A 24,980-nucleotide genomic window follows, 5' to 3' on the forward strand; every position below is an offset into this window, starting at 1 on the left:
AAAAATAATCTGCCATCTACAAATGCTATCATAGATAACATAAAATAGTCTTTTAACAACAAGATTTCTTCACATTCATTTTATTAACTTTTTTTTTATAAACAACATTTACAACACATTTCAAAGAGGTTTAATACCATATGTTCTCTTAGGAATTTTCTTTAGTCAACTATCATCTTCCAAAAATGGTAAAATTTAGGTATAGCAAAACATCTTTTACTACAGGATATCTGTAATGAAAACTGAATCTGTGAAAACTGAATTTAATAGTATTGGTTCAAAGTGATTATGATCAAACATTAACTCAGTGTCTAATACATGTAAGACACCATCCTAGGCACTATTCAAGAGAAGACACGAATTCTCCTTATAATCTAACAGAGATCAAACAAATAAGAATGCTAATAGTTTTAATTATTCGGTATTCTGATTCTTTTCCTTTCTTTTCATGTGGATAATTAATTTTTTTCTGTCCAGTTCATTATCAGTATTGATTGTCATAGCTGAATCGATCATGTTGATCTGTAGCAATTATTAAAATTGTTTAAATGAAAATATCAGTCATGATATAGTTTGTTCTTTTGGCATTTTCTTTTGGGGTCAGAGGTGTGTTTTGCTAGTTATTTTAGGGTCCAGTGGAGAGTTGCAGTTCACTACATTTAACAAGTGAAGGATTCTGGAATGAAATAAATTTTGAGGAGTTTTTTGAAGGAAAGCAGACAGCTTGCAAATATGAAGTTTCATGCCAATAGGCTTATAGTTAGTATTGCATCCCATTATTTTAAATAGTAGGACCTAACTATAACGTTAAAGTAGCTTGCATATGCCTTTTGTATAACTAAAAAACTAAAGGCACAGTTCTTTATTAATAAAAAGCCAGGATGTGTACTGGTATATGAATGTTATAGGCATGTAATGTCTTACTGCTCAGAGTATCAGCTCAGTATAGTGCACAGTTTGAAGTAGATGGGGAGTCTGTAGTTGAATGTATTCCAAAAGCACTATGAAAGCTGGAATATTAAAAAAAACAACAAACCTCTTGTCAGACTGCTAGTCTTGTGAAATCACACCTCTGATTTTATAATTATTCAAAGGTCTATTAGATGAAGTCTTTGTTTTAGGAAACCGCTATTTTAACCCAAATAGAAAAGACTGTTTTCATCAGCACTCACTTCCCACCTCCCAAAATGAAGTCCACTCAAGGGCAAATTTGAAGTAAAGAGTTTTTTGAAACCATACAATATGTTTACAAGAAGTTTTGAAGTGTTAAGAATTTTTGGAGAAGTTTAAGAAAACTTTCTTGCTACCAAGTATTCATATAGATTTCTAAGGGCCATATTTACAAATCTTGATAGCAATGTATAATCATTTTGGCTCAAATATATCATTTAATGATCTGTTACATCATTAAATGCTACCATAGTGGTCTGAGTTAATGCACTCCCATATAAGCAGTTATCGCTCAGGAAATGTATTATTATTACAATAAGTAATACCAGAATACCTATCTTTTCCTTCCTTCCTTTCTTGTTGACTTACATTAAGTAATCAGGACGTCATCAATTATATATATATTTTAAAAAATGAAATGACTGACTTCCAAGAAACCACTAGGCAAAGTAATTTGCCTGAACCAGATAGTTTCTCTAGCATGACCCTACTGACCACAACCATACTAATACTATTTAAGAAAAGAGCATTTTCCACACAACTAAGTTTATTTGGCTTATCTCATATAGAAGTGAATTAGAACTGGAATTCTCAGTTCTTTTCTTTAGATAATATTGTATACTACTGTTTGACTATAAGTGTTCCTCTATTATATCAACATATAATTTAACCCTATTCTAACCTGCTTGTCATTGCACAGTTGCAGATATATCATGTGCCAAGTCCCATCCCACAAGAAGTAGCATGGTAGAATCAAAAGGGGACTTTTGGACCCCTGGATTTTTTCCAGGTTCTGCTACTAACAATCACGTGTGAACCTGAACAAGGCACTTGAGCTGTCAAGGCTTCAGTTTCCTTATCTGTTGGATTAGATGATTTCAAAGATTGGAGCTTCTGTTTCTGTTCTAAATGTAATCCTACGTCATAGCCATTAATCCAGTTCTAAGTCAGCATTATATATGTGTTCTACTATATATCAAAAGCACTTTGGTATTTTGGCAGCTCATCTAAGGAAACTTAGACCTCTGCAGTATACACTGAGATGACATCATTAATTTAAAATGTTAATAGAGATTCAATATATGAACTTGTACCCAGTAAATTACTTGAATATACAATTAAAATCACATAATATTCAAAATAGATTGAACTATATTTACTTCCCATTTTCCTGGTCTAGTATTTTTTGTAAGTGTTCAGTTTTGTAAGTGGTCAAAGAGTATCTTTAACCATAATTAATTTATGGATATCAATGGAATGTGATATAGAGATTTTCAAAATTTTTGTTGTATTTTAATTCATGTTCCTTTCTCTCTATAATCCCTTATAAAAAGAATACTTAAATAGGCCTAGAAAATGTACTAAGTATGTACAAATACATAAATACAGATCTTGAAGACAGGGAAAAAGAAACTTTCAACCTCTAAAGAAAAATAAATTAGTACTAATACATTTATATACTATATCTGTATAGCAAAGAGGAATATATAATTGAGGCAAATATCCAAATAATTTGGCCTAGAATAAAAGCTATATTATACTTGATAATCCAGCTTAATAAAGAGTCAGCCAATGGGTGTCAGGTCCATTGGCATACACCGACAAGATGGAAACTAGTTGGGAAAATCCTCAGTGGCGTTGTTTAGAAAGAGTTCTTGTCAGGAAAAATTCTGTTGTGGTCTTAAGAAAACTTTTAAAGATGAAGACTTGCAAAAATTTAGTCAAGTGGTCCAATGATTTAAATACCATGTCCCAGACAGGGTTTCTAATTAACCTGAAGTTCTCTTGGGATTTTCTGCCAATCACTTCTACTACTAAGAAGCAGTTTTTCCAGTACAGAAAGGCTGAATCAGAGGGGAAGCCTCAGTGTCAAGAAATTCCCTAATTATATGAAATCTAGTAAGGGTTACCAATTAGGACTTTTCTACCAGAAAGGGAAGGCAGGGGAAGAAGGGACTGGGAAAAAAAAAACAGGAGAAAACATGATTCTCAACTTTTTTTTATGATATGCACACACATACTTAATACACAAAATAACTTGTTATTTAATAATAATGCAATTAGGATTGCTAGAAGAAACATTTTTACTTGTCACTGCTTTCTAGTTAACTGTAGAACTGCTTGTAAAAATGCAGTAAAGTAAAAAAAATTCTAATTATGATTAAAATGCACTTCTTGGAAATGAGCTACAAGAAGACAACTAAGTGTTCTGTGTGTGTATGCATACACATATGCACACATATGCAAATCAAAATTCCTCTTTCACTAGTAATATTGAAAAATTTGAGCATCAAATGTTTTAAATAGCTTCCTTTTCTACAAATTAGTTCACAATACTGAGATGCTATTTTATTGGAATACCCCTTTCTATATTCTTGTTGAAGACACGGACCTAGTAATAAATATTTTTTAAGCTTTAAAGTTCATTCAACTAGAACTTATGACCAAAATATTTTATATTTAATTTCTTTTTGTTTTAAATTGTATTTCATCCGTCCACATAGTTCCTATTAAAGAACTTCCTCTCTCAATGCAGATTGGTACTTTCTCTGCAGTTTTTAGTCTTAGAACAGTTACCGAGTATATTAAAAGATTAAATGACTTGCTCAGAATCATACAGCCACTATATGTCAGAGACAAGACTTGACTCTTAAATTCTCCTGACTCCCAGGCTTGCTCTCGAGCCTTTCTGCCACACTGCTTCTCAGATCTGTTTGTACTGACCAGTCAGATGACAAACTGGTTGGATCAAATGAATTTCCTCTCTTTGAAATTTCCAGGTAGATCTATGATTTCATGAGTGTGGGGAACTTTAAAATATATTATTATAATCATATCAAAATGTTTACTTATGAATAATTGTTTAATTTCCTTTCTTTAAAGTTAGTGGGAATATAATATTCTGACTATAATATTAACTACCTCTATAAAACATAAAATCTATATTTCAGAAGCAGTGAACCAATAAAGGAAAATAATATTAATATAATATATAATTTCTTCACATTCAATACTTGTTAAAACATAGGAATGCATGAAAAATCTGGTCCCTTGAAAATGGACTTCTGTTTTAGTCCTGGTCAAAATCTTTGATATGTTAATTTGCTAAGCAAATATTGCACTTTTGTTTACAAATATCAATGTCTTCAAAATAATATATTTTCTGCTTTAACTATTACTATATTACTGCCTTAATATAAAAGGATGCAAAAACAATGATTAGTGACCCAGGCAAATCAAAGATTTTTATGCTTCCATAATTATCACTTTGCTTTTAATGTTGGTATTTGTCCTAAAACAAATACCTGATCTGCTCACGCCCATTTTGGAGCTGTTTATGAATTCAGCAAAGACATTGTTTCATAGGCTTTACTGCTTCTTCTGAAGAATGCACAATATTTGGAACAAAGCCACTTTTAACCCCTTCCCAACCATCTTGAATGCAAATTTCTCCTTTTTTAATAAGTTCATATATATCTCTTGTCAGCATTGTGAAAGATTCTTCAACATTTGTAGCATCTTTTGCTGAGGTTTCTATATACTTCATACCACAGGCTGCTGACATTTTTTCAGCTTCTTCCCTTGAAACTTGACGCTGTGACACAAGATCACATTTATGTCCCACTAACAGAAATACAATCCGAAATGGCTGCACGTACATTTTGGCTTCTTCTAACCAATCTTGCACATGTTCAAAAGATCTCCGGTTTGTGATGTCAAATACCAAAAATCCACCAACTGAGTTTCGGTAATAAGATCGAGTTATTGATCTGAAAAATGAATAGAAACTTGTAAACAAAACATTTTCTCTTTTCTTTGCATTTCTAAACAGGGTAATGTGTTTGTGTGAAGAAATGCAGCACTGATGTCAAAGCTGGGAAATGGTACAAGCAGGGTGGGTGGGATTTTAGTCATCAAAGGTGGGTCAGTTCGACCAAAGAAAAACATTCTTTGAGGTAAAGAAGAGGGTGAGTTAGTTGCAAACTGACAGAATTTTGAAGGAGTAGTAAGTGGCAAGACAGATTCATATTAATAAGCACTTGCGTGGTAATTTCACTTCAGATTGCCTATTTTTTCTTAACTTTAACTAGAAAAACCAATATGAATAATCCAAATTCACTTCTTTGACAGTGTGCCACCACCCTGGTATAGGCCCTCATACCTCACTATGGTCTACTGTGATAGCCTGTAAATGGGTCTTCCCACTTCAACTTTCTCCACTTCAGTCTGTCCTTAATTCATCTGTCAAAGTGATCTTTTTAAAACACAGGTCTGACCATATTTCCCTACTCTCAATACAATCCAGTGGTTCCCTATCACCTGTAGGATCAAATATAAAATCCTCTGTTTGGCTTTCAAAGCTCTTCATATGCTGCTCCACCCTCCCCCTTGCCTTTCCAGTCTTTGTATACCTTACACTCTCCCACATATCCTGCAATCCAACGATGCTGGCCTCTTTGCTGCTCTTCAAACAAGGCCCTCCATCTCTAGGTTTTAGACATTTTATTTTGCTGTCCCCCATGTTGGGAATGCTCTCTCCCTTCATCACCATCTCTTGGCTTCTCTGGCTTCCTTCAAGTCCTAGGTAAAAATCTCACCTTCCACAGGAAGATTTCCCTTATTCCCCCTTGATTTTAGTGCCCTTTCTGTGTTATCTCCAATTTATCCTGTATATAAGTTGTTTGTTCATAGCTGTTTTCATGTCATCTTAGACTGTAAGCTGCTTGAAAGCAAGACTGTCTTTTACCTTCTTTGCATCTTCTGCACTTAGCATGGTGACTGGCACATAATAGGCATTTCATAAATGTTAACTGACCTCAAAACCACCAAGTCTCTTTTTCTTTTTAACCCCCTGAGCCTCTCTCCATTAGAGTAAAATTAGACATAGGTATTAGAGGCTGAAATATAGAGAAACTGGGGCATAATTACCTTACTTATTCCTTAAGTCAGAACTTGTCCTAAGTAGTATGTCAAGATAATAACAGAAGTGACCAAGAAGGGTTCTATCTTCTTAGAAAGGGATGGTGCAAAATAAACAAAGGGACATTATGCCAGTGGTCCCAGTTTCTCATTACCCCCTGATCACTAAGATAAAGGTTTAGAAAATTAATTTGTCACTATAAGCATAGGGGTTAACTGCATACCCCAGTTGTCAAAATCTTGATATGAGGCAGGTAGAACTTTTTGGAAATAACAAATTTTAACGTATTCTGATATTTCACTGTCAAAGCATTGGACCACAAATCCTTTGTTCTGCTATGTAGAGAAGAAAATACTCTAGCTTCTCATTGTTACTCCTGCTTTTTTCTAATCCACATTTGTATTTCAGAGTATCTGCAGAAAGGCACAAACCAAAGTAAGGGCTTAGATTTTTTAGGAGGAGGGAGAGATCAAGGATGCTAAACCATGGTATGCCTCTACAACCAAGAAAGATCTTTTCACCTTCTTCAACAGACTGTGAATATGACAGTGGTGTTTAATGTTGTGTTAAAATATAACCTGATATTTTTCATCCTAACATATCTCTATGTAAATCTAGGTAGATCTGTAGTTTTTTAGGAAAACGACCATTTCATGAAACTGAAAGTTTAAATCTATTCACCACAGTCTGTTAAAAAAAAAAAAACCCAACTTGCCATCAGAGCAACTTTAAAAAGGCCCTATACAACTGAAAACAGCATTACATATTTGCATCTTAGACACGGGTATAACTTACACAGCAGCAAGACCAATATTTTGTTAAGATTTTTAATTTTGGAAAGACATAGGGACTATATTAGGATATAATCAAGCATAGTATAGACTGTGCGTGCATGTGTGCATGTGTACTATAAACAGAAATTCATTACTGATACCTCATTACCAGAATCGGGAACCAGACATGGCTGACCTAGTATCAGCAATTTTCCTACCCTGGATGTTGCCTCCACAATCTGGGGTTGGGAAAGGATACAGCCCTGCAATTAACTTCTTATAACCCTGTATACAAAGGATATTTATGTTGTTTATTTGAGTAGAATGAAAACAAGGAAAGGGGAGGAATTGGCAATTATGGGAGAAGGAATTTGTGGAAAGAGAGGCAATAGCAGGCAAGTTGGAAAAGGATTGGAGGGAGTCCTCTGGGCCCCTAAACAGTTTTATCTTCACTTTGTTGGAAACTTCTGGAATAAATGTTGAGTACTCCTACATGTAATGGAGTTGGAGGTAGGGGAAATCATGTGGTTAATGCCCAGATTCCTTATTCATGACACTGGGCTCTCCCCTCGGTTTCTATTTGTTAGGGCAGCTTCAGGAACAGAATGGAATGATACATCTTAGCATAACAATGCAGGCAGCTTAGAAAAATCATGAACACAGCACCCAGCCAAAGTGGAGCTGACCTCTGCATGATATTCTGGTGGATTTGAGGAAGATGTATATATATTCAGTCAATAGCACACGCCACACATTTCATTTTCATCTGAAATACTTAACTAGCCCAAATTTACCAATTAAGCAACGTTTGTTTTGTTTAGCTTACTTACATGGAGATTGCCAATTTTTTTTGCCCAATACATTTGCCAATCCTGTTTGAATAAAAAGCATAGATAGTATTATCACAGGGCCTATTGCAAACTTCTCTTCAAGCTTCCTATATAACATTCTCTTTTCTCTCAACAGATTTCCTTGCCTCCAACTTGGCTGAGAAAATGCAGGCCCTCTTGTAAGCAATTCCTCTCCTATTCCATATGTAAAAACCTCTTCACCCATCTCTTTGTCTTTGTTAAAGTCCCTTTTTTCCTTTGTCCCAAAGGATATCCCTCCCATCTTTTCCTGGAGTTTACCTCTCCAATCATTCTCTCACCTTTAATCTCTCCTTATCTACAGGTAGGGTCCTTATTTGTTCCCTACAAACATGCACAGGTCTTAGCACAAAACAAAATCATCACTGGACTCTGTCATCTTCTCCAGGTCTCATCCTATATTTCTTTTCTCTTTCCCTGACAAACTGCTCAAAAGAACAGTCCATCCTCTTCTGCCTCCACTTCCTGCTAACTTCTTACAGTCTGACTTTACAATAATTGTTTTGTCCAAGGTTACTAATGTACTGGGGGGATTTGGTTCCCCTGCCACTTAGTTTATGTAATCATAGAAAATAAGGGGCTGATGACAGAAACAAAGAGATGTTAACATGCTAACCTAAGGGCTATATGCCCTATTATCCTTTGTGAAGTAAGCTTCAGATTTTTGAGGAGGAAATGCTCTAGCTACTTTTTTTCTGCCATTTTAATAAACACTTTTGTTTTGAGCTAATTGTACCCAATGGCTGTTTATTAATGGTAAGCTAATTGGTGAGAGCTGCTGAGCTGTAGTTTTAGGAGTCTGGACCCACAGGATATCCTTTGAAACCAAATGAGCAGTAGTTGTCCCCTCAGGAACCAATCTGCAAATAAGTGAGTGATAAGTTAGAGAAATAGCCCAGAAAGGGTATTACAGTAATTGAATCCCCACCTCTATATTGTCTACCTTTGTAACCTCACCTACTGGTAGTGGGCAAACCACCTTTGTGACCTCATTTGGGTTTTCTCTGCAAAGATACTGGAGTGGTTTTCTAGTTCATTTTACATATGAAGAAACTGAGGCAAACAAGGTTAAGTGACTTGCTCAAGATCACACAGTTAATAAATGTGTAAGGCTGAATTTGAACTCAGGTCTTTCTGATTCCAGGCCTGGCACTCTATACACTACGCCACCTAACTACTACTAGCCTGGCTAATAAATTGATCATGCTCAAACCATTATCTCTTGGTTTACCTTAATTTTCAAAGGCAAAACACTCATTCTTTACAAAGCTGCCAAAATAATTTTCCTAAGGTCCAGGTCGGACTATATCACCACACTATACAAAAACTTCAGTGGCTCCCTGTTACCTCCGGGATAAAATATAAACTCAGCTAGGTATTTAAAGCTTCTCACAACCTGGCTCCCATTTATCTTTCTAGACCTATTTCATACTACTCCCATTCATGTGCTCTACAATCCACTGAAACTGCTCTACTTGCTATCCCTTGAATCTTGGTAGTCCATCTCCTATACTGGTATTTTTGCACAAGCTGTCTCTGATGGCAGGAAAGCACTCACTCCTCATCACTGCCATATCTTCCTTCCAGGCTGAACTCAGGTACTACCTCCTATACTTAACCTCAGAACCTAGCTCAGAACTCTGCACATAGCAGGTAGTTTAATAAATTTGTTGAACTAAGCTGAATCCCTAATTCAAATTTGAATTGTGATTCAATGATTTACTGAATCTAGTTATGTGAGTTGCAGAATGAAGAAGGAGATTATAAGGAAAAGCTATTAAGTTATCTTTCTAGTCCTTAATGATTCTGATACAAAAAATAAAAGGCAATGAAATATTTAAACATAGAATAAACTAATCTGAAAGAATTAATTGTTAAAGAAAGTATTTAAAATCCCCCAGGTGGATGCCCATCAGTTGGGGAATGGATAAACAAGTTGTGGTATATGAATGTAATGGAATATTACTGTGCTATAAGAAATGAGGAGCAGGGGTGGCCAGGTAGCACAGCGAGTAAGAGCACCTGCCCCAGTGTCGGGATGACTTGGGGATCGAATCCGGGCTCAGACACTTAGCACCACACCCAGAAATAACTGGCCGTGTAACCTTGAGCAAGTTACTTAACCCCAATTGCTTTAAAAAAAAGAAAGAAAGAAAGAAATGAGGAGCAGATAGACTTCGTAATAATGGAGACACTGATGCTGAGTGAGAGGAGCAGAATCAGGAGAACATTGTACACAATATTGTATCTGTGATGACTGACTTTGATAGACTGGGCTCATCTCAGCAATGCAAGGTTATAAGACAACGCCAAAGGACCCATGATAGAAAAGGCTATCCACATCCAGGGAAAGAATTATGGAGTCTGAATGCAGATTGAAGCAAACTACTTCTCTCTCTCTCTTTTTTGTTTTATTTTGTTTCTTCTTCCTCATTATTCATTCCATTGGTTATAATTCTTTTTTACAACTTGACTAATGTTTAATGTGAAGGTATTTGTAGAACCTATATCAGATTGCTTTCTGCCATGTGGGGAAGAGGGGGAAAAAATATGGAACTCAAAAGTTTGTGGAGTTGAATGTTGTAAACTAATAGTAAATAAATTTTAAAAAAAATGCTTACATTAAAAAAATCTCCCAGATGAACTTGATAAGTAAAGACTAAAAAAAGGTAAAAATGACTTAGCTTCTCTTAGCTGTTAATTAAGCAACAGCCTGGTGATTGGTTGGTTGTCCTTTGTTTCCAAAGAGGACCAAAATGACATTACTATGTTGGGGTCAAGGTTTGACTGTGGCTGATCAGACCAAATATGAGCTCTACCACAGGTCAGGCACAAATAGTCCATATGAACATTTGGAGTGGAGATGTCTCTAAAGTTGCACACTTCATATTTCTTTTAGGTTACTGCAATTCTGCTTTACTCATAGAGCATAATGGCACATTCTTTGATGTGGACACTCCATGCTGGAGAGTCTTGTGTCAGCGTCTTCCATGTCTAACAATTGTTTCCAAAGTTCTTCAGAGAGACCTTGAGGGTGTCCTTATATTGCTTCTTCTCACCTCTGTGTATTTGCCTTATGTGAGTTCTCTGTAAAATAGCCCTTTGGGTAAACATAATTTTGTCTTCAAATAGCCCTTCAGAGTTACATTCTTTGCAGTAGAGTTTGAATGTCTGGCAGTTCAGTTTGAGAAAGGACCTCAGTGTCTGATACCATTTCTTGCTAGGTGATCTTCAGAATTTTCCTAAGACAATTCAAATGGAAGCAATTAAGATTCCTAGCATGGTGCTGATAGGCTGTCCAGGTTTTGTAAAACTGTAGGCATACAACAATGAGGTCAGCACAATGGCCCTGTAGACCTTCAGTTTGGTACTGTTTTATACCTCTTTTCTCCCATATTTTTCTTCGTGGTCTCCCAAACACTAAGCTAGCTCTGGTAATATGTGCATCAACCTCATCATTTATTTGTACATTTCTGGAAAGTATACTGCTAAGGTAAGTGAACTTATCTACAACATTCAAAACTTCTCCATTTGCTGTAACTGATGGTTCCATGTATGGATGGTGTGGTCCTGGCTGGTGGAGAACCTCTGTTCTCTTGGTATTAATTGTCAGGTCAAAGTTAGCACAAGCAGTAGAGAATAAATCTACACTTTGTTATATCTCAGCCTCACAGGCTACATTGAGTATACAATCATCTGTAAACAAAAAATCACACAACAACTCTCTGTCCACTTTATTCTTGGCTTGTAGCCTTTACAAGTTAAATAATTTACAGTCAGTGCAGTAGCTGACCTTTGATGACATTTTCATCCTCATTGAAAATGTCCCACAACATCATGGAAAACATCATGCAAAAAAGCAAGCATATAGCTTTACTTCAGTCCACTGGTGACTGGGAAAGCAAAAGAACATTGTCCATTATCCAGAACTCATGCAAACATGTCATCATGAAAATGACATACAATAGTGATGAACTCTGAGCAACCAAATTTTGCTATGATCTTTCAATACTGCCATGATCTTCTATAAATAAATGTATACCAAATTAATGATAAATAATTTCACAACTAGGTGCAATTGAGCTCAACTGAAGACTATTAGAATGCCTTATAAAATTTACTCTCTACCTGCTTCCCTCTTTGGCAAGAGATCCTGGTATTCTGAATTCCAGAAGCAGCACGACTCTTCAATTCCCTGAATCTTAAACTCAGACATCTAGTTTAGCCTTATCATATTTAAATAGACTGCCAAGTCCCTAGGGAATCTTACCACCAGTAAATATTAGACCAGCACCATAAGGACCATACTAGTACTAGTTCAGTTATTATCAACAGTCATATTTCCATTATCAGAAAATCTTTCATCAAATTTTAAAAATTATTTTCAACTAGAAGGATGGTAAAAATTGCTGTTGTCTTCTAGTTAGTGTATGATTCATTATTGTACCTAAAAAAATTTGAGTAAGGCAAAGAATCTCACACTATGCTTAAAGAACAAAACCATACAATTTAATATGTTTAAATATATCTTTTCCCCAAACAGTTTTGTCTGTGTGGCTTATAATGAAATGGAGTGAGAGAGCAAACACATGGTTTGTGTGGGCTTGTCTTACTTCTCAAAGGAATCACTAAGCAGGAGGGAGGGTTTTAGTCAGAAACTTTTAAGATCTGAGTTGTAAATAGGTAGAAAAACCTTTGGTATGGAAGATGAAGTAGAATGATGACAGAATAGGTAGGTCTCAGGTTCAGAGATATGGTTCAGCAAAGGAAACCATTGTAAATCTGATTTATGTCTCTGATGGTTTGGGGTCTACTATATTCTTTCTCCTCTGACTGTGATATTTTAGTTCTAATACTGATTCAAAAAAGCCATCTCCTGGATTTCTCACTTTCTTCTCTCAGTCTTAATAGAGAATAAAAGGTAGCTGAAGAGCTAAACATGCCCAGAAGCCCAGTAGCATTTGGTTGTAACTAATTAAGTACAGCCCTTCTTTCCAGCTACCTCTATCCTAAATCTGATGGTTCTTAAACTCTCCACCTGTGAAATCACATTGATTAGCTAGGTAGCATAATAAAATGAATCCACAGAAGCTCTCAGTACAAGTGAGCAGACAGAACAGTCTGTACTACAGGTACTAAAAATAGATATAGCGATTTATAAGTAATAAAACAGTATTTTCTAAGGTTCATGGTTCATCTACAGGCCAGAAAAAAAAATTGTGCTATTTTCAACATATTCCCAGCTTTATAAAACTGAAATTTAATTATTTTTCCCCATTTTGTTCAGAATGAATTTGACAAATATCAATTAAAATGAATACTTTCATATACAAGATAAAACAGAGAAGATTGTATATGAAACTGCAAATCTCTATTATATTCATATAGCTTTCTTTTTTAAAGAATTCAACATGTAACATTCAACATGTAACTTCCAAAGTTGTCCTGCCTGTGTGTGGTTCCCTCTGGTCTTCCTTCTGTCCTCTTCTGTGATTTCAAAAGCCTATTTCAATGACCATCTTTTCTTTCTTTTTTTATGGTGCAACCCTATCCCTACATACCCTATCCCTCATTGCTACCCCCCCATTTTCCTCCCTCTTCTCAATACCAAAAAAAAAAAAAGAAAAGAAGAAAAAACCTCTATAAAAATATGCGAAGCTACAAATTCCCATTATCTGTCAAGTCCAAAAATGGGTATCACATTCTACAACTCGTCTGTTACCTTTCTGTCAGGAAGCAGAGTTCATCATCAGTCTTCTCCTTTGGATTGTTATTGGGAGAGAGCTCAAACTGGGTATAAAAAAGAATTTTCCTCTATCCCATCTTCATTTCCCCCATTAATTTCTATTGAATAGGCAGGAGAGATCTCAGTTCAGTGTCCATTTAATTATTTTTCTCCTTCCCACAAACAAAATACATTCTTTCTCTGGTCAAGCATCAGGAGCTAATTTTTTTTTGGTGGGGGGAGGGGTCTGGGGAGGAGGACATAGTTTGGTATTTTTTCCATATAAAATCATGTGACTTGGAGTCAGAAGGACCCGAGTTCAAATCCTGATTCAAAATTTATGCTAATTAAATAAAATGTTGAAAATTTCATTCATTTTATTTATTGAAAATAGGAATAGTTAATGAGATTTCCTATGTGTTTAGGCTTTAGGGACATCCTGTAGTGTAGATAGGTAAATTTGGAATATCAGGATGTGTTGCTTAACCCCTCTGTGCCTCAACTTCCTCATCTGTAAAGTATGGGGATTAGAGTCAGCCTCTAAGATCCCTTCCATCTTTTAATGCATAGTCCTTTGTGTGGAGCAACAGAAGATATACGTAACTAAAGATGGCACCCAATGGGCTCTATTCTCTCTCTTGAGCCTAGGAGAAAAGTATAGAAATGAAGAAGGGAAATGGCATTTCCACTGTGGTCCCTTTCTATTTTCTTCTCAGAAGCTACATCACTGATGTACGAGACTGGAATCCAACTCTAGGCTTTGTTCAAATTGCCCAGTTAAGAGATTTGACCAAAAGGAATAATTCCAAGAGACAGTGTCTGTCGCCTTTCGGCACATGTGATAAGGTCTCTTCTAAGGGAAAATGCTTACTAGACTACATAGACTGGAGGACGCAGTATTCATAGTATGTTTAGATTTCAAAATGACATTTGAACATGGCATTCATACTATTCTTATGGATAAAATGGAAAGACATAGATTAGATAATACAGGGTGTTCCTAAAGTCTGGACACATAGGAAATCTCATTAACTTTGCATATTTTTTTTTAAAGCAATTGGAGTTAAGTAACTTGCTCAAGGTTACATGGCCAGTTATTTTGTGTGGGTGCCAAGTACCTGAGGCTGGAACCGATCCAGGGTCTCCTGACGCCGGGGCTGGCGCTCTTACTCGCTGCGCCCCCTGGCCGCCCCAACTGTGCATATTTTCAAGAAATGAAATGAGTGATATTTTCAGCATCATTTTATTTAATTAGCATAAATGAGATTTCATAGAAAACACATAGGAAATCTCATTAATTAATTAAGTTAATTTCATTAATATGGAAAATAGTCCCCAATAGCTAATGAAAGCTTTTATTCCATATGAAATTGTCATGGATAAAATCTATGCTAATTAAATAAAATGTTGAAAATTTCATTCATTTCATTTCTTGAAAATATGCAAAATTAACGATATTTCCTATGTGTCCAGACTTTAGGGACACCCTGTAGTGTAGAAAGGTAAATTTGGAACTGCTTGAATGGTTGGAGCCAAATAATAATCATTAATTGTTTGATGTCAGTTTTAAAGGTCTCTAGTAGAGTGGCCCAGTTACCTGTGATCTGCCTTGTACTTTAACAGATTTGGAGAAAGGCATTGATGGCAAGCTTTTCAAATTTGCAGATGACACAATGCCAGGAAGGATAGCTAACACAGTAGATGAAAGTTAGGATCCAAGACGAACTTAATAGGCTAGAACACTGGCCTGAATTGAGTAAAAAGACATTTAATAGGGATAACTATAGAATCTTACACTTGGGTGTAAGGGCTGGAACTCACAGATCCTTTGAAGTTAAAATTATAACAGTAGGTTGCACATATGAGGTACTTAATGTTTATGAGATTGAGTTATTATTACTAGTAATAATAACTTAATAAATAGTAATAATAACATAATAAAATCAGTGAGATCAAAGGAGAAAGAGAAAAGAGGAGACAGTATATCCTTAAGGATATAACATTGCTTCTTACTACATTGGCCTTAAAACAGACCCAAATCCAGACCATACTTTTGTACTTAATCTGGCACTTAGAAAACTTGAGTGTAGCCTATAATCAAGCTTTTAGTGCTGAAGATACAACTTAATCCTTCTTGGTTTCCCAGCAGCAGTGGAAACCATAGCAACTACGTCCTCAGTGGCACACATTAGCTACAGAAGACTGTCAAATGCTCTGGCTGTTCATGCTGAAAGGTAAGGGAGACCTATATCTTCTGTCTTTGCATGCTTTGGGGGACTGCTAGCATCTCTGCCCTTACTACCTCAGAAACAAGGATCTTGTGAATTCCCCCTAGGATGGAATGGATGATGGGAGATCTCCTCCCAAGGGCTTGCAATTTTAATCCCTGAGGTGGGATCTCCACTTCTTGTAGCTGCAGATGTGGTGGACAAATAGGCAGAGGAAGGAAGAAGAACAGATAGATACACAGGAGAGTGAGGTTTACAAGTTTTGCAAATGAGTAAGGGGTTATTTATCCTAAAAGCACAGGAAGAGGGGAAGCTATAAGAGAGAAAATGAGCATAACTTACTGGTATTAGCTTTCTCCTGAGTGAGAAAAGTCTGTTGAATTTCTAAGTACCATGTATCTAAACTAGGATATTGTAGCAAAAAAAATTTTCAATATATATCTGCCTCTATATTCTACTAAAATCTTACCCCAATGCCTCATCAAGAGTTCCCAAAAGCTGTATAAGCAGTGTAAATTCTAGAAGGACCTATTTAGCTAGAAGGGCTTTGACTGCAACAGACTGTGCATCCTTAATTGGAGGATAAACCTAAATTTGGAGGCTCTTCATCAAAGAGTTGGGAGTAGGGTGATAACTTTTATAGGCATAGCAAATCAAAATGACAATTTACTAAATAAAGAGCAGAGAAGGTTGTAACTTCCATTGGATTATGGGAAAAAAATCACATCATAGATTTAGACCTAGGAGAGGCCTTCGAGGCCATCTAGTTAAATCTCTCATTTTATAGATGAGGAACTAGGGCACTAAAAATCTGAGTGACTTGCCCAAAGTTCACTAAGGTAGAAAGTAGCAGATCCTTGAAGTACTGAATAAGTACACTTTTTTTTTTAAGAGAATTCACTTCATTTTTTAAAAAAAGGATTCATTTTAGTGTTATGGTCTACTTCAGAATAACCTTATATTTGAACCACACTTGAATATCTATATCTCTCCCAACCTACCATGCACAAGGTAGACATATAATAAATCAGTAGATAGAGCTGAATGAATAAATTAACAAGCATTTATTAAGTATCTACCATGGGCCAGGCAATGTGGGTATAAATACAAACGTTTGACAATGCCTGTCCTCAAGGAGCTTACATTCCATCCTTATGGGGATATAAAATAAATAAGGCAGATAGAGAGGTATGTTGTGCAGAATATGAAAGAATTGAAGGTAGTGGAAGAGATAGAGGATGAGAATAATGCGAAGAAAAAGGTGAACGATGGAAAATGACAGAGGGGGCATGGGACACAATAAGAAAAACAGTGTTAGTGGCAAAGACATAGAAGGAGAGATATATACAAAGAGACAAAGAGGCAGAAGAAATGAAAAAGGCTAGAGAAAGGTGTATAGACAGCAGGGAGAAAAAAAAAACAGGTTTCAAGGTGAGTGTTATTTGGAGGTTATACCCTGTCGTCCAATTAGGCTAAGACTTCAGCATGTTATCCTTTATTATTTATTACTCTTTGGAAAGTTGATTAATCAGAATTCATACATCTTTAACTGCTCCAATGTTTAGTAGTTTGGAGGCTCTACTCAGAAGGGGTTAACCAGAATATCTTATTAAGATGAATATATTCTTTGTGTCACCTTCTGTTACAGTCCAGTGCAAATTCTCCCTTTGACACTGTATGATCATAATCAAGTCACTTAATTTCTTTAAGTCTCAAACAACTTTCTAATCCTATGTACTAAGACCAATGACATCTCCAATTCTCCAGGCGTGGGCTGCAGCATGAGAAAGTAGACTAGAGCATTATCATTCCAGGGCTCCATATTTGTCCTGAGGACAAATTCTTTATCTAAGCTCTAGTGCCTGGTAACAATTTTTTGTCTCACTTTATCTTTAGTATTTCTTTAATATCTACATTTTCCTAGATTTCCATATGAAAAATTCAAGTACTATATTATTACATTTGATAATCTTCATACTTTTGGGCCTTCCTACATGACTACTTGTACTAGACAACCTTCTTGTTCTCTTTCCTAAGTTTTCTTCTTTAGAAGCTTTTCTCACATTTGAATTTTTTCTTTTATGCAAGCTCTTGTTTCCAATAATGTTAATTTAAACTTAAATTAGGAAACCATGGGGTTTCTATTTAATTTTTTAAAAAATCATTGTATTGTTATCTTAGTGTATTTATTTCTGTTTTCAAATGTTAAAGACACAATAGAATATTGTAGAAAGAGAGCTGAGTCTAAAGTCTAGTCAACCTGGGCTTGAATCCTAGCTTTGACTCTTCTTAGCTGTGTGACAATGAGCATGTCATAATTTCTTGTACTAGAGGCAAGATTGTATGTGGCCCAGAGGCAGCTAAGTTATAGTGGATAGAGTGCTAGACTGTGAGGATCAAATGAAATGATATATTTGTAAAGTGTGCAGCATGGTGCCTGACAAATAGCAGGCACTTAATAAATTTTTGTTCCCCAACTCTTTCACCCCAGGTGACTGACTGTTGTCCATCTCAGGTTCTGATTATGTGTGTATGATGTAAATATAAGAGCATATCCCTATATAGGAACTTTCAACTAAAGAGAAAAATGTTTTCAATAAAGAATAGATATCTATAAATGCATACATGTATAGTGACAGCTTTGCTTCCTTCTTTTATTTACTGAATTTTGAAAGGGGGCCTCACTATACAACCATCTCTTCCCCTCCCTCCCCCACCCCTATTTCCAGGCTATATGTATGTATACAATAATGTCATCCCCAAGGCCATGTGAGTGGTTCCTCAACATATATACTAATCACATGCTACATCATCTCTCATCAATTAAGATATTTAAGACTTTCAATTTAAAAACCTAGAAGTGACATAGAGGCAAAAGAGGATGCCTTGTTTCCTCACCAATTAAAATGCTGGAAAGTTCAAAGTAGAGATTAAGAAGCAGGGGACCAGAGATAGGACCCTTGACACAAGACCCCTGAAGAATAAAGGCACAAAGATTGAGCCATTATGGGAAGCCCTTCCCCATAAAAAACTCAAACTTTATGTTGGCACAGGACCATAGAGAACCTGAAAACTTGTTTGCAGGGAGAATTGGAAAATCACATATGAGAAGCCAAAGACAGCAATATCTCATTCTAATTAAGGATCAACCCGCTTTGGAGCATTATGTGTTGTTTAATTAGAATAAACCAAGGCTACATAAGTGAGTTCATTGTTTTATTCTGCACTGAAAGGTACAGAGCATTTTCCACTGCATCCAAACTCTGGAAGTGGGAGGGCCTTATGACTGCTTCCTAGGGTGAAGCTTAGGGTCTCCTTGATCCATGGAAATGAAATAGTCTATTGCCACCCCAAAACTCCTTTCTGAGCCTTAGGCAAAATGTGAATAATAAAATACTTCTATCACCTACCTTGTAGGATTGTTTTAAAGTGTTTTAAAGCACTATGAGTGAGTTATTTTCACATCATGAGCTTTCCCCTGTAAGTTTTCTTTCTTTTTTTTAAGGTCTTTCATGTTAGACTGACTTTAAAATTGATTACAACTGCTAATAAACCTTCACACACTATAGTCAGCTTTAATGAATCCTCCAAGAGTTTTTGATAGTTAATGGCGGGAATCTATTTTTCATCAACTTAACACCTTTCCTTGGAATAAAATTCACACTGCTATCTATAACTTAAGAACAAATACCCCTCATTGATAAAACAGAAAATACTTTCATAGTAATTGTTTTCATTTTGATTTCATTCCTTCTTAGTAAGAAAACAGCTAAAGCATTCTAGAGAATGAAATATTTGAAACTAGTTCTTCAAATATGTATGGATTATATTTTTAAGAATATCTATAATAAATATCAAGTTAATAAAATGTTAATAAAATAGTTCCAACCAAGTATCTACTTGGAAAAAGGTAGACCTGGTTACTGAAAAATCTAAGAAATCAAATCAAAGCATTTACCAACTCTTTGGTCTTCATGAAGAGGGCTTTTAAAATTTTTATTCTGTTTTGTGTATCTGCAATTTAGTCCATAGTGCTAAAAGTTTAAGAGAAATTTTAAAAAAAAGTATTACCATGTCAACTACTGAGAAATTGATGCAAGAACAGCTAAATAAATATACTATCATCATCCAATATCTTGATTCACACCTGGTTTATATCACAAATGAATCTAGTAAACAAGATCAGAATCATAGAATTTTAGAGCCTGACCACCTAAACTAATTCTAAAATGAGGAAACTAAGTTCCAGAGAAGTTAGCTTAATCAAGCTTGATCTCCTGAAAAGACTGAGACATTTCTTCCAATGAGCTATTAGTGCTATGTAAATAATCCCTAATAATTCATAGCATGTTAGAAAAGGAAGATGGGGCAGCTAGGTAGGCAGTGAACAGAGCATCAGCCTTGGAGTCAGGAGGGCCTGAGTTCAAATACAGCCTCAGACACTTAACACACACCAAAAAAAACCTAGCCATGTAACCTTGGGCAAGTTACTTAACCCCAACTGCCCTGCTTTCCCCCCTCCAAAAAAAAAAAAAGAAATGGAAGAAACATTAAAGATCCTATAGTGAGACTCAGAGTGTAGAGTCACTTGCTTCAGAGATAGAACTAGACTGTAGATCTCCCGTCACCTAGGTCATTATTCTTTGTTTACTCTCTGCCAAAGCCTGGCCTTTAGGGTGAATGTTAACCTACGTGGTCCAGTGGTCAGAGCATGAGCATGGAATCAGGAAGACTCATCTTCCTGAGTTCAAATCCAGCCTCAGATATTTACTAGCTATGTGACTCTGAGCAAATCGCTTAACCCTGTTTGCCTCAGTTTCCTCATCTGAAAAATGAGCTGGAGAAGGAAATGGCACACCACTCCACTATCTTTGCCAAGAAAACCCTAAATGGGGTCACAAAGTGTCAGGCAGGACTGAAATGACTGACCAAGAAACAACATATATTCACACACATACATGTACATATATGAATGTGTGTATATGTTTGTATGTACATATATTCATATATAGATAGATATACCTAAAATGTACACATATTCATTTCAGTTCAATAGCACCTCCCAAGTGCAAGCCACTATGAATAGAAAAATAAAAGTAGTCTCTTCCTTTAAGGAGTACGCACTGTACTGGGGGATACTACGTATCTATACAAAATATGAGGAGTGTAATGAGGAGGAGAGCATGGGGAACTGGTGGGATGGGGAGGAAGGGAATCAGGAAAGGCATCCTATGGGTTGGAGAACCTAAGCTAACCAAAGGATTTTAAGAGGCAGAAATGAGGAGAGTACACTCTAGGCATGGGACAGCCTATGCAAAGGCATTGAGGTGAGAGAAGGCAATCTTTGGGGAACAGCAGGTAGGTCAATTTGGCTACTGTACAGAGTGTATGAAGAAGGAGTAATGTATGTATTTTACATTTCAGTCTCAGAACTGAGAATATAAAGCAAGACCCTGAATCATTGCCTAGTGTGTCATATGGAAGCTGATCTCATCCATAGATGATGACAGTGTAGAAAGAGGTTAAAAAAAAAGACATCATTTAAAACTCCATAGAGGATGATGGTCTGCTGGGAGGAGGTTAAAAAAAAGACATCATTGGAAAATTCCACTCCTACAAACTCTATCATGTTGTTAAATATATGATACTCATGACAAAGTACCTGTTTGTATGAACAAACAGGTGATGCTTATCTTTCCCTTTCCCAAACTTTCCAGTCATTTCTCTTCTTCATTTCCTCCTCCTCAAAAATATCCTTTACCCTAATAATATTAAAAATGTTGGTCTATTTGTTTAAAGTGGTTGGATGCTATAATGCAAAGAGCAATGGATTAGGAACCAGTAGCAGGGCTAGGAGAAAGCCCTAGGCAGGCTTAGAAAATTATACCTTTAGTCTGTTGCTCTCTACCAGAGGTTTTGAACCTTCAACATAATAAAGAATATTCAAGATGCAAGCAACTTTATAAATTACTTAGTCCAACCCACTTATTACATAGATGAGGAAACTAAGACCCACATAGGCTAAAATGATTTGCCTAAGGTCATACAAGCATTAAGTAACAGAACTATGATTCAAAGCCAAGATTTCATACCCCACAAATATCATCCTTTTCACTATAACATGGTGCATTTCTGCCACAATGAATGAAATTTCTGACATTAAAAAAGTAAATTTATAAAAAGCAGCATTAAAGTATCTCTCCCTTATAAGCATCTCCCTACCCAATGTGACTTTTTAGTGAATCCTAGAGCTAGTGGCTTACTTTAGGCATATGAAAAATGTTTATTGATGGGCTGCTCGGGTGGTCTGGAGACTTGGTTTATAATTCTGTCAAACTAGATGTTGTTTAGTAGTGTCTGACTCTTCGGTACCCCACTTGGGACAAAAATACCAGGAGTGATTTACCAATTCCTTCTCCAGCTCATTTTACAGATGAGGCAATTGAGGCAAACAGAATTAAGTGACTTGCCCAGGGTCACACAGCTAGTAAGTGTCTGTAATGGTAATTTGAAGACCTTCCCAGCTTTGAAAATACACTTTGCCCCCTAATAAGCTGAACGTAATCACATGGAGCCTACGGAGGGAGGAGTTTGCTGAAGGGAAGAGCAGAGCCCACAGAAGCTGGGAATCAGAGCAAGCTAGAAGGCTGGGAGGAGAGAAGGCTTCCAAGGGAGACAGATAGGCTTGTGAGTATTGGTCTTGTTTTGGAAGTATTGGTTTGTGGGAAGACTAAAGAATAGTGTGATTCTGCTACTTTGTGGTGCATTAACTTCTATGTTGCTATGATGGAATTGGCTTACTGGTTTTGGGATTTGGTTTTCTGGTTTCTGAATAAATATTTTGTTTCTGTCTTATATATGGAGAGTCTGTTATACTTTGTGATCAAGCACCATGCAGGTATGTTTATAGTGACCACGGATATACTGCATTGGTGCTAGGGTGTCTGAGGGCAGATTTGAATTCAGGTTTTCCCGACTCCAAGATCCTTTGCTCTACCTAACTTCCCTAATTAGCTGTAACCCTGGGCTTAACCTTTCTGGACCATGTACAAGCAAGGAAGTTAGACCAGATGAACTCTAAAGTCTCTTCTGGTTCTAAAATCTTATTACTTTGTAATATTTAGAAAAGAAATAAAATTTTATTTTTTAATTCCTGAGAATTTTAGCTGTGTGACCCTGAGCAAATCACTCAACACTTGTTTTTGTCTCAGTTTTATTACCTGTATAATGAGATTAATAATAGCACCTACCTCCCAGGGTTGTTGTGAGGATCAAATGGGATAATAATTGTAAAGTGTTCAACACAGTGCCTAGCACACGGTAGGTGTTGTATCAACATTGGCTATTATTTTTTGAAAAATCAGTTTTTTCTTCATCCTTTCTTTCATATAATATTAAGTGAGGATACAGTTTTAACACTTTACCATTTACCCCAGAAAATTAAATACAAAACATGCAATAGAGGTAAAACAAAACAACTCCTGAGAAATCTCTGGATGCCTCCTTTCCCTAAATAGTACCTCACCTTAGTGCTTGAAAACTTTTGAAGGGAATTCACCCTTTTAAAAAACTCTGGGCTATGCTGTTCCATCCCCTATGTTTGTTCAATTTTAAGGAAGAGGGCACTCAAATCTACACCAGTGGTCACAGCAGGATTATAGATCTAGAGCTAGTATGGACCTCAAGAGGCCACTTGGTCCCAACCCCCTCATCTCACAGATGACAAAACAAAGACCCAGGGAAGTTAAGTGAATTACCCAAGGTCACACACGTGACATGTATCTCGAGGAAGGATTTGAACCCACTTTTGTCCTCTGACACCACAGCACACCATCTTCTGAAGTACTGAGTGGCTCTAGTAACATCATCCCATTCATCTCCCTCCTGACCGTGTTCAATGATCTCATACAATCAAACTGGGTTGGAACAGCTTTTGCTATAAATCCAACAAACGATTATTAAGAACCTACCATACTCAAGGGACTGGGCTCCACGAAACCTAACTATGATGTCTATGAAGGACGGGTAGATGACTCATGGGTATGGACTGGGAGAAAGAAAAAGAGGGCAGGGAACGAAGGGTTACAAAGGTCAAGTGGGAGCTGGGGTTCGTGGGCAATAGTGTTGGGGTGGGGGCGGTGTGGGAGAGCAAAGGGAAGGGGAGCAAAGGGAAGGGGAGCGAAGGGAAAGGGGGCAAAAGAAGGGAGTTTGGGGGTGGGGAATGCGGGGTGGGGAGTGGGGGGGGGGGGGGGGTCGCATTTGCAAAGGCAAGGACATAGAAGAGGGAAGTGACAACAGGGCAAAAGGGAAGGAAGCCTTTGGAAGGCTGGGACATGGCCGGAGCATGGGCAGGGCCGTGCAAGTTGGCAGGGGCAGATTGGGAAAGCGGAAGAGGGGCGGGCGGGGGCCGGGTCAGCCCGGGAGGTTGGCACGGGAGGCCGTACCTGAACCTCTCCTGCCCGGCCGTGTCCCATAGCTGCAGCTTGATCCTCTTGCCGGGCTCGATCTCCAGCAGGCGGGAGAAGAAGTCCACGCCAACCGTGGGGTCGCAGGCTGGGGACAGCATCCCCGGGAAGCGGCCCTGCGTGAAGCGGTGCAGGAGGCAGGACTTGCCCACCGTGGAGTCGCCGATCACTATCAGCCGGAACTGGTAGATCCAGATGGCCTCCATGGCTCACATCCCGCTCGCGCACGCCCAGCTCCGGAGCCCCAGGACTGGAGTATGCAGCCTCGCGGCCCGACTACCTGGGCTGGGGGTGGAAGGTTCCCGCGGGAACTGTCCCTTCAGCACCGCCTCACTGCTTCCCCGTCGCCTCCTTCCAGCACATTCCTCCCACCTCGGCTGCCTGGGTCTCCACCCAGGAGACTCAGGGTGAGGGCCCAGGGCGAGGCGAGGGCGGGGCGGGCGGATGGGCGCGGTTAGGACACCCTCTCAGGGCGGGGCGCGACTCGGGAGCCGGAGCCCAAGCCCGAGCTGGAACGGGAGACGCCCCGGGCGAGAGGCGGCTCACCTCGCTCCATCCGAGAGACTGGGCATTCCCTTTCGGGGAAAAAGAGAGGCGGGAGGGGCCCGAGGCGGGGAATTGGCTATCGGGAGGAGATTGACAGGAGGGATAACCAAAGAGGACTAGGCAACGGCGGCCGCTCCAGGCAGATCCGAGCCAATGAAAAGTAAGGCTTCTGCCTGAGAGTAGTAGCCGCTCAACCCAGTTTGATTTGACAAAGGTTTATTCTGAGTAGTGGTTTGCTTAGCCTCGTGCTGAGGAGGGGAAGCTTACAAAGTCCTGTACGGAA

General features: G+C 37.7%; 1 protein-coding gene across 1 annotated transcript; it reads right to left on the reverse strand.

Annotated features, from left to right (window-relative positions):
- Positions 1–64: 64 nt before the first annotated feature.
- On the reverse strand, positions 65–24,715 carry RAB39A (RAB39A, member RAS oncogene family). The gene is made up of 2 exons (XM_069080862.1): positions 24,131–24,715; positions 65–4,940 (listed from the first exon to the last, which is right to left on the reverse strand). Exons 1-2 carry the CDS (start codon positions 24,355–24,357, stop codon positions 4,514–4,516), a joined length of 654 nt encoding a protein of 217 aa, XP_068936963.1. The 5' UTR covers positions 24,358–24,715; the 3' UTR covers positions 65–4,513.
- Positions 24,716–24,980: the final 265 nt, after the last annotated feature.

This window comes from Petaurus breviceps, unplaced genomic scaffold (assembly GCF_028583685.1).
Source record: "Petaurus breviceps papuanus isolate PSGF00001 unplaced genomic scaffold, PetGlider_PUasm1.0 91133, whole genome shotgun sequence".
Lineage (NCBI taxonomy): Eukaryota > Metazoa > Chordata > Mammalia > Diprotodontia > Petauridae > Petaurus > Petaurus breviceps.